This window comes from Sciurus vulgaris (genome assembly GCF_902686455.1).
Source record: "Sciurus vulgaris genome assembly, chromosome: 11".
NCBI lineage: Eukaryota > Metazoa > Chordata > Mammalia > Rodentia > Sciuridae > Sciurus > Sciurus vulgaris.
Genome location: NC_136472.1, coordinates 76,011,116 through 76,030,105, shown reverse-complemented (window position 1 = coordinate 76,030,105; position 18,990 = coordinate 76,011,116). Strand labels below are relative to the sequence as shown.

At 43.7% G+C, this 18,990-nt stretch overlaps 1 protein-coding gene across 11 annotated transcripts in view; it reads left to right on the top strand.

Moving 5' to 3' along the window:
* The window catches only part of TENM4 (teneurin transmembrane protein 4), a 737,381-nt gene that overhangs the window by 653,875 nt on the left and 64,516 nt on the right, over nucleotides 1–18,990 (top strand). For all 11 annotated transcript variants that reach the window (XM_079105080.1, XM_079105086.1, XM_079105077.1 and 8 more), the window contains 2 exons: nucleotides 12,761–12,880; nucleotides 18,123–18,384. In XM_079105080.1, coding sequence (XP_078961206.1) covers nucleotides 12,761–12,880; nucleotides 18,123–18,384 — 382 coding nt within the window. The remainder of the gene's footprint in view (nucleotides 1–12,760; nucleotides 12,881–18,122; nucleotides 18,385–18,990) is intronic.

Sequence of the window (18,990 nt, the reverse complement as noted above, 5' to 3'; positions counted from 1 at the left end):
GCATCTCTTGAGATGTGAGGGCCCCAGCCAAGTACTGTGTGCTCTGATTCAGCTGGGCCACTGGAGGAGACCACAGGCTAACTAACAACAGAAGTACTTCCAGGTAGACTTTCAATGAGAACAGCCTCCATCAGAGACTCATGTAGAGCCCAGCACAAGGCCTGGCCCAGAGCATATACTCAGGACAGATTTCATGAATACAACAGCTCTGTCTGACATTCTGATCCTGCTGTCCTTGTCTCCATATAAAATAACAGAGGTGCAATGACCTCAGCTTATCTAAAATAGAAAGGGACATAGCAGGCATGGATATCACTGTCACCAGATGAGGTGGCTTGAGTACCATTCTTCTCTCCTGACCTGGGTGCCTGGGTATTTGTCAGGTGAAACACCTGTCTCACCTGCGGTCATGAGCAGAATACAATGCAATGTGTCTGTTATTAAGACTAAGAGGAGGGCTGCTAAGGTCAGAAAGTAGGAGGAGGATCTCTAACTGGATTAGCCATAGAAAAAGGACAGATAAGAGGACACAGGCTGTGGGATTTGGGATCAGGCAGCTGGGAAAAGGAGGGCAACCTCAAGAACACTCAAGGTGGAGCGGCTTCCCACAGGTGACCGACTCCGTTCTCCCAGGAAGGTCTCACCAAATTGAAAGGGTGGGTGTGGGGCAGACATCAACTCAGTGAATAGCTGCAGATTACCCATGCTGGACATGTTAGCAGATCATAGGAAGAGTTATGACAGAAGAAACACCCCAAGTTATTTGAATATAGGTTCAGAATATGTTTGAGGACGCATTTGTCTAACAAATGATGAGATGTCAGCAGGCTTCCTGGGGTTCCTCCAAAGTTACCAGCTTACTCACGCAAGTAGGTGGGTGTGCACAGGGAGTGAGGAGACTCAGCTGACAGTGGATACTATGCTCCAAGGGGAAAGATTCAAGGGGTGAGGGGGACATCAGAGAAAGGAAGGAGGAAAAGGCAGTGTCCTGTAGAGATCAGATCCTATGAGAAGGAGAGACTAGGTAGGCTCGAAGAGGGACAGAGAGAGCTGCCAAAACTCTCAAGATGGATTAGGGGAACACTAACTAGCATCCACCCTGCCACAGGCATGGAGAAAGAAGACATGCATCTCACCCCATTTCTTTGGGGGCCTGTTCTTCATGGGTCTGTTCCTCTTTTGTCATTGAACCCCCAGTGCCTAACACAGGAGTTGGTGCAGAGTGAGCCACAAGGAATGATAGAGTGAGTCAAGGAGCCAGTCAGTCTCTGCTGGGGACCTGAAGAGAAGTACAAAGTGCTCAGAGCTCAAATGTGAGGCCGTGACTCCCACTGCAAATACATCTCCTTGAGCCCACATATGGGCACTGCCTCTGATATGACTTTGTTTCTCAGCACACAACACAGGGCAGCTCAGGGCAGACAATAACAGATGTTGGTTGTTGAAAATTAATGAAGGAATGAAGATTTCAGGGAGCCTATGGCCTGGACCTGAGACCAAGATTTCAGTGAGAAGGGTTGGCTATTAAAACATTATTTATTAAACTACAGGTCACAACAACCCATTAGTGCATCATGAAATCAATTCAGTGTGTTGAAACTATTCTTTTTTAAAGTAATTTTAAATGGAATGGGGTAGAATGAATGGAAACTATCAGCAATACTGTAAAAAATATGTATTCATGAAACTTTTTGGTGGTGTGTGTGTCTGTGTGTATTGTGTATTATGGAACAAGCTGCATTGCTTACTGTGGATTTCAGCCACACAAAATTACAATTTCATTATAAATTAAGGAACCAGCCATGAGCAATAGCGATGACTTTCCAGAATAATCAGAGAATGAGAGAATTTTAATGGAACAGGAGGATAATTATGGTGATACTATTTTATAAAACAAGTCAGGAGATATGCTCTAACATTTGAGGTCAAGATGGGCTTAGAGGTTCTGGGGTATATGATCATGGTAAGCAAAGGCGGACACATGAGAGAAAGAGGAACCATATGGGAATAGAAGGCCAGGAAGGTCATATAGGGGAACTCAAGAAAGATCTGATCCTCACCTGCCCACAAACAGGGTTGGCATTTCATCCTAGGATTCAAAATCAATTCTAGACAGAACTTAAATAACCTGGATGCCATGGAAGGCCTTCAGAATTTCCTTCATGGCCTTTTTAAAGGTCACAAAGTTTCCAGAGAAACTTTGAAAGCAATAGTTTGCAAAGGAAAAAATAATGAAAGGAAGGAGAAGTGACCACATATGTGATATAATTTTTACTGGCCCACTGCAGAGGTAACCCACACACGGAGTGTTAGTGGCACAGCAGCTACAAAGGGCATTTGCTCACCATCCCAGCCCCCCACCTGCCCTGCCCAGGCCGTTAGACAGCCCTCTGAGAGCCCTGTGAGAGGCCAAACAGTGGATATCATCTAATTGACTTCAAAATAACACCAACTTCCTGACAGTTAGTCTCTGAGTGAATTTATTATTGAATTATTACTCCTGCATTTTCAGAACAAGCTGAGCTGACAGGCCACCCCATCAGTTAAAAAAAAAAAAAAAAAAAAAAAAAAAGAAGAGTAAGAAATGATAATTACCTGATGGAAGATGGAAGAAGGTAGAGATCCTGCTTCTTCCAAAATGTCAGCCATAATATATTATTCATGTTGGTTTTTTAAAAATCCCTCCCCACATTGAAATGAATGTTCATGATGATGAAGCAACCAGATGAACTCAGTTGAGAATGCAGGCAGTGACTTCCCACATTATCCTGATGGGCAGCTTACAACTCCTCCTCTGCCACTTGATCATACCTTTATTGATTTCAAGAATGAATTACAATCTCCATTTGCTTTGTAACTTAAGCATTTCCCCCACTGTCCATCACAGGAAGCATTAGCAGGGCATAATGAGGTGACACAGAAACAACCTGGGGTTTAGAGAGAAAGGTCCTTGGGTGAGGGAGGCTCAGTTTCCTCCTCTGTAATGTGGAGTGACTAATTTCCACCCTGCCTGGTTGTTCTGAAGATTAAATGAGATGCAATACCGAGAAATCCAATGGCTGATACATACACTCAGAAATAACACCTAACATTCACCATGGATGTGCTACATGTCCTGCATTGTTGGAAATGCTATATAAGTTTCATAAGTAGTGATGTCTTTAAGTGTCCCCCAGATCGTAGCACACCGGGACAGATTTTTTACCCTTGTTTTAGAGCATATAGACTGAGGCACAGAAAAGTTCCAGTACCTGGCAAAGGTCAGAAGGCAAGTGGCAGAGCTACATTGGAAGCCATGTTCCATTGACACTAGAGCCCACATGCTGAGTTTCTGTTCTCTGTTGCATCCTGCATGCTCCCAGCTCAGTATCCTCATTTTACAATCTATACAGTGTAGTTCGGCTGAACCCTACGTTCCCAGGTGCCCCTGACTTTCATTATACACACAATGTTATACATAACATGCAGTCAGGCTTCATGCTGAGGAGCACTAGCTCAGAGTCAGTGGCCTAAACTTGCCCAGCCTTGCTATTTGTTAGCTGTGTGACCTTGGACACATCTTTTAATCTTCTGTGTCTTGTTCTTCTCCTTTGTCATATCAGGAGCCTAATCCATTCCTCATGGGTATGTTGTAATGATTAAATGAGATATAAAACATTTAGGTATGAGGGCAGTGAGTATTCAGTAAGTCTCACGGCCATTATTACTAATAGCAATAGTGTTTGTGTTAGAATCAGCAACAGTATTCATATTTATGTAGGTTTTAGCAGCACCAGGAGAACTGGGAGGAAATGAGAACCAGGCGGCAGCATTAGCACAGTTAGGTCACTGACACAAGTGTCCTAGCCCCACAGGATGGCAGAGGCAAGTGGGCCCTTGAGATCATCAATCCTGTATGGCAGAAGAGGAAAGGTCAAGGCCAGAGAGAGCCCTTGTCCCAGGAAGTTAATAACTGAGCCTGAATCCTGAAGACCCTGAAATCCTAAATGAGGATTTTTATTTCTCAAACTATAATTCTAGTATTTGTAAATCAGGGTATATAAATTTACATTCAACACTGATGAACTTTAAGTAATAAGATGTTAAAATATTGGGAGAACCGTGCTTCACATTAATAAGATTGTCCTCAGGGGAAGATGTAGGGTCAAGGCATACAACTCCTCTGTGAGCCTACCTGGCCCTCCAGTCAGCTCCCAGAGGCCTCAAGAATGGGCTGAGTGACAGCCTTAAAGAAGAATGAAATTCTGGCATTTGCAGGTAAATGGATGGAACTAGAGAATGTCATGCTAAGTGAAATAAGCCAATCCCCAAAAAACAAAGGCTGAATGTTTTCTCTGATAAGCAGAGGCTGATCCATAGTAGGGGAGGGTGGATAAGGAAGAATGAAGGAAACTTTGGATGTGTAGACAGGAGTGGAGGGAGGGGTGGGGCGAGGGGGATGGGAAGGTAGGATGAGACAGACATTATTACCCTATATACATGTATGATTACCATACTGGTGTGACTCTGCACCATGTACAGCCAGAGAAATGAGAAGTTATGCTCCAATTGTGTACAGTGTGTCAAAATGCATTCTACTGTCATGTGTAACTAATTAGAACAACAACAACAAGAGTGGGCTGAGTCAGTCCCACAGCGGGGTTCTATGATGTGGATAGATGCGGCCTCTGTGCAGTGTTATGGCAGAAGCCAAAGATGGCACCCTACCTGCCTCCCCTGCCTCTGCCTTTCTCCCACCATGGTGGGGCCATGTGAGCGCAGGTGTGCCACAACCAGGGAACTCACTTCTCTGGAAGCATTTGAACATGTGCTGTGAACAGTCAAGGATTCAATTCTTATACATCCCCTTGCCCCCCAAAAGATTTCCTGTGGGAAATTCCTGCAGATTTCCTGTGGGAAGAGACTTGAAGCATCAGCATTCCAGCACCAGGTTGACCCAGGCCTGGGTGGCGAGAGCTGCAGCCTGGAAGCTCACATGCCCTCGGTGCCTGCAGGATCTCAGCAACCACATTAAGCTGGGAGACCACAGAGCAGTGGCTTCTGGGCTCTCCAGGAGACCCAGCCTGTGGTCCCTAAAGACATTAGAAGATTGCTAGGCCATCTTGTCATTGGGCAACCCAGGTGGTGTCGGGGCCCCAAGGCAGACCTGGGGGTGCTCCAGCTTCAACAGATAATGAAAAGAAGTACTGCCCCACCCCAGAGATCACTTCCTCACCTGTAAATGAGGAGTCTGGATTCAGTCTCACTGAAGACCCCTCTGGCTTAAGAGTTATAGTCTTCCTACCAATCTAAAGGAGTCTGTGGATTTTCTCTTTTCTCTCCTGAAACATACACAAAATGGTCTGAGGGGCTAAGCTGTTTTGGTAAGCTTCCCTCTGATGTGTACTCCATGTACCAAACAAGTCATCTGGAAGCTTCTGGTAGAGTCTAAACTGAGGCAATTCCAGTGGAAAACCAGGAGTTGGGCATGTGGGTGGAGTCTGGTCCTCTGTCCTAACTGTGGGGATGTCTTGGTTACAATCACATTGGAAAGACTTGGTAACACCATTTTTATTCTTACTAACTTTAATTCGGTATGAAAGGATTTCTTTTTTTTTTTTAATCTTGAAGTACAGTGTATGATTTTAATCAAATCTGCAACCATAGGCAAATGCCTTGTTTAAGGCATTACATGTAAAATAAGAGACTACATGTAAAATACAGATAAGCAATTCAGAAATTGAGCACTGCCAACTAATAGGTATCTTAGCCCTACTTGTTTTTCTTTTTTCATTTTTTTTTATTTTTACAGACTGCATTTTGATTCATTGTACACAAATGGGGTACATCTTTTATATGGTTGTGCATGATGTAGATTCATACCATTCGTGCAATCATATATGTACATAGGATAATGATGTCTGTCTCATTCTACCATCTTTCATACCACCCACCCCTCCCCCCTCTCATTTCCCTCTATGTAATCTAAAGTTCCTCCATTCTTCTCTCACCCCCGACCCCTGCATCCCCATTATATATCATCATCTATTTATCAGGGAAAACATTTGGCCTTTGGTTTTTTGGGATTGGCTTATTTCACTTAGCATGAGAGTCTCCAATTCCATCCATTTATCTGCAAATGCCGGCTGAATAATATTTCATTGTGTATATATACCACAGTTTCTTTATCCATTCGTCTGTTGAAGAGCATCTAGGTTGGTTCCACAATCTAGCTACTGTGAATTGAGCTGCTATAAACATTGATGTGGCTGCGTTACTGTAGTATGCTAATTTTAAGTCCTTTGGGTATAAACCAAGGAGTGAAATAACTGGGTCAAAAGGTGGGTCCATTCCAAGTTTTCTGAGGATTCTCCGCACTGCTTTCCAGAGTGGCTGCACTAATTTGCAACCCCATCAGCAATGTACAAGTGTGCCCTTTCCCCCACATCCACACCAACATCTATTATTGTGTGTGTTCTTGATAATAGCCATTCTAATTGGAGTAAGATGAAATCTTAGAGTTGCTTTAATTTGCATTTCTCTAATTACTAGAGATGTTGAACACTTTTTCATATATTTATTAATCATCTGTCTATCTTCTTCTGTAAAGTGTCTGTCCAGTTCCTTGGCCCATTTATTGACTGGGTTCTTTGGATTTTTGGTGTAAAGTTGCATAAGTTCTTTATAAATTTTGTAGATAAGTGCTCTATCTGAAGTGTGTGTGGAAAAGATTTTCTCCCACTCTGTAGGCTCTATTTTCACATTATTGATTGTATCCTTTGCTGAGAAAAAGTTTTTCTTAAAAATCAAAGTATATTCCAGAATATTGAGTTCTTCAGAAATAGGAACTGGATCTATTTTTTTTTTTTTTTTTTTTTTTGTTAGTTACTTAGCAAATATTTTTGGAGCATCTGCTAAGAGTTTAGTGAAAACAGAACAGAAAAGGGTGCTGCTAGCCAGGGAAACTGAGGTGGAGCATTACATGGAAAACTAGGGAGAAAAGCTGTAGATCAGCCTGTAAGCCCAGACTGGAAAGATGGTCTTAGAAGTTGAAGAGTGGAGAGTTGAAGAGTGACAGGTTTTCAAGTGGGATTTTCCATCTGGTAATATTCTTAAAAGACTTTGGATAAATTGTGGTAGAGGCTGGAAAGATCCCATTCAATTAGCAGGAGTTTAAAGAAAACATTTTAAGAGTTTGTACAAGTCAGGCATATAAATCCATTTAAAGTATATGATGCAAAGGAGCGATTTACATAACCAATAACAACATAGAGTAGCAAATATTTTCAGGCAGAGGGAGGCTAAGTTATTGTTTGCAACCTCAATTCCAAATAGTTTTTCCAGTCTCGTGAATAGCAGCTTAACCCATTAAGTTCCAAGGTTTTAATTCTGCAGATATTTCAATGAGATAGGTGCAATAAAATAGGTTGGAAATCATAATCTAGAGTTTATATCCTTCACCTGTTAACTTTTCTCAAAAGACTAGAGCTCTAAATCAATATTTATTACAAAAGTTACCATAAATGATATATTTGTTGCTCAATTAAATTTTCCATAGGTGCCCCACATCTGGGATAATGAGAGTTGGATTAATTAGCTGCCTTCATTTAATGACAACAAAAAAGGAAATCTGCAGGTTTTCTCTCCTCACTTTTCTTTATCTGCTTGTACAATATACCTTGAATCATTAATCCGGTTTAATTTCTGACTTTTAAAAAATTTTTTTTTCATATAACACGTGCCAGCTGAAGTCAAGTGAGCCTTCTGGTGGTGGGGACCCTAGTCTTGGGAGGCAATTTGGGCTGGTCACACAGAAAGACCCAACCTTTACACCCTTAGCCATATCCCTGCCAAGGTCAAGCAGCTCAGAGTCCTCTGACATCACCCTCACCTTAAGTAACAAAAACACATCACCTTTTTCTTTATTCAGTAAGCAATCTATTAAAAGCTTACACCGTGTCCCTCATTCAAACTCTAACACCTGTTTTAGAGGTTTCCTCTAAATGAGCATCATCCATGCCCCATGCCAGGAACAGAGCAGTGAGGGGGATGTGGTTGGTCCCATCTTCAAGGATCTCATGGTCTTCTGGAGGAGAAAAGATTATCCCAATTAGATGACAACACTCAGTTTGTGCAAAACTAGCCTAGAAAGGGGCAGGAGTGAACATTGTTTAAGGAATGCTCCAGCTGGGCCCTGAAGACTGGGCAGGCAGTTTTTCAAGTAACAAATGGAAAGATCCAGATAGAGGGAACAATTCAGAGAGAGATAAAAGCTTTGTTTTGAGCTACAACAAGACTCAGGCCACTTGTGGTAGAGCTACTCGAGCTGGATCAGGTAGCACCAGATTAAAACAATTGTAAATTCTTAAATTCTTAACCAAGCCCAGAAGACATTGGATTCTGTTGTATACCAAGTTGGGAAAAACTTCAGTGCTCTGGACAGATGAGAAAAGAGGGGTTCAGAGAGTTCTGATGACTCTCCAAGGTCATGCAGTTCATCACCAGAGTCAGAACTTGGAAGTGTGACTCCCTGCCCCGTGTTCTTCTACCTCTTCTTCCTGGGTGACAGTGGAGGCTGGCTTTTTATTTGCTTGATTCCATTTTGTGATGGCCTTATCTCTGACAAAACCTGGCTACTGTCCTCAGGAAGCAGTCGAGCGTATCTTCTCCCTCATTGCCATCAGCAAGGGTACCTCAGTCAGGCTCTGAGCATAGCTGGACTAATGCCAGGCTGTTTGACATCCCCCTGGCCTGGCATGAACACTCCCTCCTGGCAGAGTTCACCTAGCCTAATTGCTTGTTTTGTATCCCAGCTGCCTGACATATGCCAAACCCATGTATTGACTCCCTGATGCTGGAGACAACTACACTAGGGCATTTCAAATTAGCTTTTCTGAGTTTTACCAGTAACAGGGGAATGTGATTCATGCATTTCTATAACTCTAGCACCTAACATGGCACCTGACTCATGGTAGGTGCCTGGTTTTCTTTTTTTAGTGACTGCAGATCTAGACACAGTACTAACAGTAAGGACCTGAAAGTGAGAAGTCCAAGCTTTGAGTGGCAGCTCATACAATTTTGTTTCTCTCTGGGTGACCTTGAGCAAGGTCTCGGAGTTTCATTATCAACAAACAGGGAACAATATCCCATGCTTACCCTAGCCCCTGGAGATGAGATCCCAGCCCTCCTCTACCTCATATGTGAGCACATGAGACAACTTTGTGAAGGTGAATGACATAGTCCTAGATGCTCACAATAATGGAGAAATACCTATAAAGTATAGAGAAGTCCAAGAGAGGGTGATGAATTATGCCAGGAAGATTTATAACAACCTACTGAGGTACTAACAGTATAGAAGGGACTCTAAGGGTGAGTAGAAAATAGCACCCCAAACTCTGTTATGCCAAGATAACAAAGGAAAATAAAACATGTCAAATAAAGGACTGGTAATAAGAGGATCATATGAGCCATCTGGGAAGCTGACCTCAGTGGTGTCTCAACAAGGTGGTCTTCCATTATGGACCTTTGCCTATAAAGCAGCTGCTATATCTTAGCCATATCCTCAGCACTAAGCAAGTACTAACCCTAAGTGTAGGGTCAGTGGTCTGGTGGTGTGCCAGCTCGTGTACCAGCTCACAAGAACTGATTAGTAAGTGCTTAGGAATTCTTTAAGCTGGCTGCTTTACACAGTCACTATTAAAAATTAAAACATAAAATTAAATTACACTAAAAGCTTATGAATACTCAAAATTTATAACTTCCTAAATATTTCACTGTATTTTATAATTATCTTTGCTTCTGAGGTTATTTGGGACTATTGTATCTCTATGGTGGGAATTCTACATAGTGTCCTACTGTGCATCTTCTCCAACTTTGTATTCAGTGACATCTTGTTGGTAGCTTGAAATCAGCCATCATGGGAGTATTTACATCATAACACTGGGCAAATGCTACAAATCACAACTGTTTTTCTTTCTCCCTTTCTTTCTTCCTTTCTTTCTGTCTTCCTTTCTTTTTTTCTCCCTCCCTAAGTCTGCTGTTAAACAGACCTACCAGTATACCACTGGTGGCAACAATTGAATAAGTGCATGAAGCATTGGAAAACTTCCGTAGCTCTTCAAACCTCCCTAGACAAACACAGATGGCAAAAGACACATTTCATAGGCCTCTACAGAACTAACTTACCCATCTCCATCTCCTTTGTTACAAGAAAGGCTTTCTGTTAAACCTGGGTTTCTTGACAACTGAAAATCATGGTCAAATAGAGGGGAATGGAAGTGTTTTTCTATAGGACTTGATTCCAGAATCAAATGCCTATTTTGACATGAGTGAGGCCTCTGTGGTCTACAGGGGTGGAGAGTCGACTTAATCTTCTCCAGAATCCAAAAGCAATCCACAGGAGCCTAGGCTAAAATTACATCTGCTCTGGCTTGCAGAATTTGAGGCGACATGATAGCAAAATGGTACTGATTTAACGATTCCCAATTATTGGAAAATCCCCACAGAGAGATAAATCAGAGGATGCTGGCCTGCATGTACATAAGGGGCAGCAGCCAGGGTAGCCCTCAAAAGGAAACCATCCCCAGAGGGCCGATAATTTTCCATGCAGTCTGAAGGTATGTATGTCAGGAGAAGGCTGGCTAGTAGCCAACATCAGGGGATGAGATCTGTTAGTAATTCTCTGGAAGGACAAAGTTCCTGCAATAAGAAATTCAATTGTCCTCCATTAAAGAAAGCATCTCTCAGTACCAGCTGAATACAATTGATGGAATAAATCTTTCCCATTAGTGGAGAGATAATTTCACATAAATATATTGGGAGACCTTCGGAGCAGGACTAAAAGTCTTTGCTGAGTTTTACCTGCTTAACTTGTTTGTCATGTAATAGCATTTAGACCAATGACCGCGGAAGAAAACCACTGACTAAATTAGCATTAACCAGATTGTGGGGAGTGAGGTGGGGTGGGGGTGGGGTGCCTGGTGCATTGTGGGTAGTTGTTTTTGCCTTCAGAAAGGACAAGCTGACACTAGTGAGACCAGCTGCTTACAAGCCTGGTGTTAATTGCTTTTCTCATCAAACAGAGAAAAGTTTATCACTCTAGGAAGGTAGAGATGTGGGTACCTAATAAGGCAAGGACAAAGTTTGAGATCTTTTTTCATGAATGCCCATGGGCCTCATCAGTAGTTCTTCTCTCAGCCAGAAAAAAAAAAAAAAAAAAACCTTCCGAAACCAAGTGCGCAGAGTTATGTGGGCAAGAGCACCTGCACTTCTGCACTTTTGCCTCAGATTGGTCTTGTCATTGAGGTCTGTGTCCCCAGTTCCTAATCCTTAGAATGTTGACACCAGCCAGCACCTTCATTCCCACCAACTGATCGTAGCAAACAGACTGGTCTAGCACTGGACCCACAGTTGTAAGGCCCCAAGTCAAGTCAGGCCATGACACCACTTCCTACGTGACTTTAGCCAAATAACATAACCTCTTCTTTTCCTTTTCTATAAAATAAAAGGTTCCCCTAGCCTCTCCTTTTCTAGCTCCCTTCTCCAGACTTCGAGGCTCCCCAGAGTTGCCTTCAGAACCAACCCAAGGGGGAAAGGGCCTCTGACTCTGCTTCGTGTAGAACAGATCTTCTTTTCCCTTGTTTTCCACATTTGGATATTTATAAAATGTCATCTGTAAAAAGGTTCTGTTTCTGAAATATGTGAAAAGTCATCATGCTTGATGATCTTCAGTTGTCCCACTTATTTGCTCATTTCCCTATTTTTTTCAACCGTGACCTAGTACCTATTAGGCATAATCCAGGCACTGTAGAGAGAAAGAAAGGAAGAGAACTTGACTCTGCCCTCAAAAAGTTCAGGCTCTATTGGAGAGAGAGAGAGAGAGAGAGAGAGAGAGAGAGACACACACACACACACACGTATGTTTGTTATCAAGGTGTTTGTATCAGGTTTTGAGGGTCATAGGTCTGGTTCTTATTAGGGACATCAAGAAAGACTTCAGGGAAGAGGTATCACTTGAAGTGGGTCTTTAGGAATGAGAATGTCAGTAAGGGGCTGCAACAATGACATTTTAGGCAGATGGAAGAGCATTATAGAGACTCGAGGGGCACAAAGCAACGTTTGCCTGGCATGACGTTTAGTTAAAGCATGTGGTTTGTTGTCTAGAATACAGAGAAAGAATGGGGCAGGGGTGCAGTACTGGGAGAAATTACAGGTTCCAGAATCCATCCTATGTGAATGTGACATCTGCCCTTCTCTCATAATGTCAGATGAAAGGAAGTACCCTCTATCCTGTTCACTTTCTCGTATATTCGGTTCCAGTGAGACAGCTAATGCCCCTTATGGAGCTTACTCTGCACCAGGATGAAAATACAGGCTCAAAGGATTGTCACATACCTGCACAAATTCAGAGAGCGAGGAAGTGGCAGAACTGGGATTTGAACCTGAGACCCCTGTCTCCAAATCTATATATATAGCTGCACTGTGTTACCCTCTGAAATCAGCTTTCTCTCCTTACAGCACAATATGATATCCTTAGAAAATAACCTCTGAGTGTTTTACTTGAAAACATTCTCTAAGAACTGTTCTTTCAAGGGTACTCTGATACCTTAAATTGAGGTGATATTTTTAAGAGGGTAGCGTATATCTGGAGTGAATACCATGAGCCCTCGGTATGACGCATCTGAGCAACCGGTCTTCTGTCTTCTGACCTCTGGTGGTTCCCTACCAGCCAGACTCTGACCATGGAAGGAACCTCATGTTATTCTCTCTTCTTTTCCCACAGGCATGCTTGTGTCATTCGTGGTCAAGTAATGACATCAGATGGGACCCCGCTTGTTGGTGTGAACATCAGTTTTGTCAATAATCCGCTCTTTGGGTACACAATCAGCAGGCAAGATGGCAGGTAGGTGACCTCTTATGGAGCAGGAAGAGTGAAATCTTTGTTCTCATGGTTTTGCCACATAGCTGCCATTGGATGGACAATATAGAAAGAGGATGGGACTTGGATCCAAAAGGCCTGAGTTCAAATGCCTAGCTCTGCAGTTTATTGGGTATATGACCTTGTGCCTGACTCCAGCCATAGAATAAGCAATTTCTTCTCATGTGGACATCAGAGTAAACATAGGGTACCTTATCCATATTATCCTGCTCCATGATTTATGGTATGAAATACTATCATCATGTGGACTACTTTCTACAGACCAGACAGCTCCAGAAGTCTTGGCCATTCCTCTTGTATGGGTTCCATCTGCAATTGCTCAGGTTTATGGAAGCTATTTGGGTGATAATCTTCTGACTTTAAATTCCTCTAAGAACCACCAGTAAAATGAAGTAAATCTTCCTTAATAATACCAGCTCTCCCCCTGTTACATTGTCCTTGGACAGATCTCCTTACCTCTCTAAGCCTCCACTTCTCCACCTGTTAAATGGTCCTAATGCTATCCATCTCACAAATTGGTTTGGGGGATTAGTTGATATGATGGATGAGGAAACACCTGACACATAGTAGATGTTTAATAAATCTTAGTTCTGGCCAGGCATCGTGGCACACGCCTATAATCCCAGTGGCTAAAGAGGCAAAGGCAGAAAGAGTTCAAAGCCAGCCTCAGCAACTTAATGAGGCCCTAAGGAACTGAGTGAGACCCTGTCTCTAAAGAAAATACAAAAAAAGGTTGGGGATGTGACTCAGTGGTTGAGTGCTCCTGGGCTCAATCCCTGATACCAAAAAATATGAATAAAGAGATAAATCTTAGTTCCCTTCTCCACTCAGATTAATTACTATATTTCAGGTCTGGCACATATTAAAATTACAAATTATTGAATAATGAGAAGGAGATGGTGACAAGATAGGCAATGAGAATATTTTGGAGAAAAGGGAAGGAGGAGCAAAGTGGAATATTTAGGCTGTCAGTGGTGACAAGTCCTCTATTTTTAATAAAATCAGGTGGTGGCATTCCATCTGGCTGACTGTGGGCCCATAAGGTTGATTTTCACTCTGTGTTGGAAATTATGCTCCAGCCTGATTGATTTTAGCACCTCTTTAATCCAATATCAGATGCGAGCATGTCCCGGCCGAGGTGCTAATGAAGTAGAGGCTCATCTGTTTGTAGACATGTGTGCCTCTTAGACAGGGCTGGCAAGCTTGGCATGGGAGCCTCCCCACCTCCATGTGAATGGGAAGGGGCCCAGCTGGAGAAGGTTCTTGACTAACCCCCAGGGGTAATCTGGCCAGGCCAGGCCACTGTTCCCTACCCTGCACACATTCCAACCAGGAAGCACATCAGTGCAGACTCCCGCTACAGAGCAAAGGAGTCTCCTTCATTATGCACTGCCTTCACTGCCTCCGGGTTTGGGGCTCCTGGCTTTATGGAAATGGCAGTTGTGAGCCTCCTAGACAACAGGTGTACTGACTACATGATTACCTGCTGGGAAACAGTCATCAAAAAGGAACCCTTGAGGATTGTTCTTTTTTGCCATGAAACTTGCCAGTCACTCATGAGGTGGTGGATCATCAGTCCTTGCACCCTGCTAGGCTTGGGTAGGGTAGGTCCAAAAAACACAACAGGGTCTGGCATAAATATGGTGGCCCTGGGGGAAAAACTCACTTTCTAGCACCTTTGGCCTCTGATGCCTCCTGTTTGTGCTACCGCTAAGATCCCTGCTGCCCCTTGAGTGTATGGAGACGCCAGAGGTGTATTTCCTGCATCAGCCTCCCGTTATGGCAGAGTAACCGGAATGACTGCCACTTAGAGCCTGTGTTTCAGATCGGTTCCTACCAAGGCATTGTGGGGCTTACATTTTCTTCCCATCTTAGACACTGCTTACTGTATGGGAAAGTCATCACTGTTCCCGTACTGTCTGAAATTTCATTTGTTATAAGTGAGCAAGTTGCCTCTTGCCCATTTCTCTCCCCACTAGCTTGACCCACCTTCTTAACTCATACCTTTGGAGAAACCATAAGGCTAGAGATACAGTCTGGAGATAAGAATATATACAAGGGCACTGTAACCCCAGAGACTGACGTGTCTGTGATCCCCGCTTTCCTTGACACTTGCGCCAGCTTCCCCACCCCTGCACACATGCTAATATACCAGGTTTCAGGTTTTAACAGGAGCTCATAAACAAAACAGTAGCAGAGAAGTTCACCAAAGAGATCATTAAAGAAATGGAAAATAGAAGTCATGAAGAAAAACTGAATCAGACAGGAGAAATAGCTCAGGCTCATTGAATTGAAAAATGGGACTATACAGAGCATGACACCCAGGAAATGTGTGGGGCCCTGTTCTTTTCCCATCCATCACTCATCTCTCAAATTAATAATGCTGCCAAGTGATTATGGTCATCAACTTCATTTTACAGATGAGGAAATAGAGACTTGGAAAGGGAGCATAACTCACCCATAGAGTATGTAGTATTGCTCAGGCTGGCCCTAAGCTGTTTGAGCTTTGTGTGGGAACCAGGCAGGCCTCCTCTTTGGGGTCAGAGTCACATTCATATTCACAACAAGGTTTTCCCAACAATGAGTAGGCCTGGCTCCAGCCCATTACACTCAGCAGCTGGCAAGGCCAGATGCCCCAGCCTGCTCACAGTCTTGGGAATGTGTCTTCTCATGTTTGTCTTTCCACCCTCCCCACACTCAGTCTCTCATGAAGAGAGCTTTTGATGCTGGCCAAAATTCTGTTTGCTAGTTTAAAATGGTCTGTCAAATCACAGATGCTATTAAGCTCTATAATAGAAGTTGCTCTCTGGTTGTTTCCCCCAAACCATGGATATTCTGAAGACCCACCACCTGAACTCTTGGTCCAAAATAAGTACCTTCCCTGGTGTTTCTCTGTCATTATGCATTGAAGGAGGTGGTGCCTGACTTCTTCTTCCCAAGTGTGGCATAGAAAGAGCTGAGTGAGAAGCAGGGAAAGGGGGTGAAATGTTCCTGCAGAGGATGGAAGGTTCAGTCTTTGGAACTTGGGGATCCAAATCTGGGAGTGCCATGTGCCAAGAGCAGGACTGGGCACTAGGACAGGGCAATGGAGTATAAAAACCTTGTAGCCTTTAGGGGAAGGAGGAGCAAGCTGGAGCAATGGGCCCAATCTCATAATGTGGGTTTATCAGAGTAAAGGTGAGCTCCAGCATTGGGTCTCTCAAATCAACTGCACAGATGAACACGGAGTTGAATTGCAACAATGAAGTAAGAAGGGACATAGAATATTCAGTGGACCATCAATCAGTTCAGAAGTAGTTGATGGTGTCACTGTGCATTCATTGTATAAACTTTTAAACATCAAGCTCTGGGCTTGTTCCTGGAAAGATGTCCCTGGCTCAGACAGTTCGGTGAGCAATCACAGTGCAGTGGGGGTTGAGGGATGCTAAGAAGCAGCTCACTTGGAGAAGCTGGAATTCTGACTGAGTAAGGTTGGGAGTGGACGATGTTTAAATGGATCCAAAAAGATGAGGACAGACCTTAAAAATGCATCCCAAAAGCAATAGCTAAAGAACTATTTCCAGAGAGACACTGCAGCCAGGGGTGGCAGGTAGACAGAACCACTGTTTCCAAGTCATCATAGCAGGTAGAACCAGGACCAGAGAATAAGGATGTAGAGGGAGGGAGATCCATGTGCAATTCCAAAATATTAAAAATCCTAACCATGAGAACTAGCCAAAGATGGGCTATTTTCCCTGTGGATACAGCAAACTCCCCATCACTGGAAGTGGGCCCCTTGATGGTGATTCTGTAGAAGGTACCAACACATCCAACTGGGAGGGGAGACTAGGTCAGATGACTGGTAAGTTCCCTTCTGGTAGTTCAACTATTACTTGATTTTACATGTTCTGTTTTAGGAGGGGAAAGAACACAAAATTCCGGTCTGAGATCTCATGATATTCTGAACCCAGGGCCTTCTGTAGAAGTGAAACACTCTACTTTGCCAAGCAGAGGTGACCTACAGGATTAGTGACATACCTTGGTTTACACCTGACCTCACATGGCCTCTCATGCGCCTGTACAACTCAGAGATCAGACTCTCTGGGGGTCTGGACACTGTCTAAAGATGGAGATATACAAATGGGGACTCAGTTTCCTTAGATTTTCAAGACAAAAGTTCCATGCCAGGGCTTGGAAGGGCAAGTGTCTTGCTAGGATTGTGGGCAGGAGATGGTGGTTAAGACTCCATAACCCAACAAATGCCAGCCTGTTTCTAGCTGAGTACTGTTGGGTACAATACATTTTTGGGTGGGGCAGGAAAATTCCACTTGTATCATCCCCTGCAAGCCTGAAACAAGAGAGGCCCAGCAGAGGATGCCCTGAGGGAAGGGCCTCGAGACCACCCTAGCCAAGGCCTATTTGGTGTGGTATCAGAGCCAGAACAAGGCCTAGGAAGGCAGGTTGCTGCTTAGACCTACCTACCATCCACAGAGGCTGTGTACAAGGCTGGGCTATCAGCCCTCGGACAATGTCACAGTGATCTCATCTCAACTGAGAGTGCCACTCAGTCTTCTGGCCCCCTTTTGCTTATAAGATGCTGTGATTCTAATTTTGTTGTCTCTAAACAGTTCAGCTATTTTGGAATTGAAAAGGTCTTTGTTGAGTAATCTATCAGAGATTACTGTCTATTAGAGCCAAAATTGCTGTAGAGTCACAGAATCTGAGTGACTTAAGAATAATCCACTTGAACCTTTGCATTTTATAGATGAGAACACTGAGGACCAGAGAAGCTAAGTGGCTTAATCAAGACGGCACCGTAGTTCATGTCAGAGCCAGGACAAGGCTTAGGGTTCCCAACAGCTGAGTCAGGGCTTGTTCTGCTGCAGTTTTACTGGGCTTCAGCTCTGACACAGGAAAAAGGCCAACGTGCCAGGAGCACCACGGCAGCAGACTTGTTAATGTCCTGTGCCCTGAAAACTGGCTCTTTTACCAGTGGCCAACCTGCCTCCAGTAAATTCTCTATGGTGAGTCACTTGACAACGCAGCAACCCCAAAGGCCTTCTGGAGTCACTATCACCACTTGTGGCTGCAGACAAGCCTTTAGGTATTAAGTTCCCCTCACCGAGTGCTCAGACCCTTTGTGTAATTTTCTCTCCTATTTCTCCTCCCCATCATCCTGATTTTCCTGCCCCCCTCCTCTCCACTACCCTCACTCCCCTCCACACAGCTTTGACTTGGTCACCAACGGTGGTGTCTCCATCATCCTTCGGTTTGAGCGGGCGCCTTTCATCACACAGGAGCACACCCTCTGGCTGCCCTGGGATCGCTTCTTTGTCATGGAAACCATCGTCATGCGGCATGAAGAGAATGAGATTCCCAGCTGTGACCTGAGCAACTTCGCCCGCCCCAACCCCGTCGTGTCTCCATCCCCATTGACATCCTTCGCCAGCTCCTGCACAGAGAAAGGTCCCATAGTGCCAGAAATTCAGGTACCCAGCCTTCCTGGCTGCATTTCCCTGTGCTTTTATTTCATTTGGAGATCTAGAGATGGTGGAAAGAAAGAACCTCTCTGGAGTCTGGATCAGATCCTGTCAGCCCATTTTGCTGAATCCAGCTGCCAAACCCCACGGCAGGCATGGTGTCAGGACAGGGGCCACCCATCCTCCACACTGAAAGCACGTGAGCAGCTGCAACCTGCCGAGCACACTCTGGCTTACAGTAAATTCTCTCTCCCTTTCCATGGTGCCATCCAGTACAGTTCTGCTTTCCTTTACCCAAGTCTGTAGGGTGTCCCCTCAGTATCTCTGTTGTAAGTATTATAATAATAGGTTGAACCACAAGGAATAAGTCACAGGATCCCAAATAGCTAGCATTATAATAAAGATTAAATGAGAAAAATATCTATGAGGTACTTAGCACATCTGACACCTAGTAAATGCTCAATAAATTTTAGCTATTATTATTATTAAGATTATTTAACACACGCTGCCTTCATGCCAATTAAGGATTGCTTTGGCTCAAATCTATATACGCAAGTGTTTTACTTAATTATCATTAAAGGGAAGTAATTGAGAAAGATGCATTTTAATCTGACG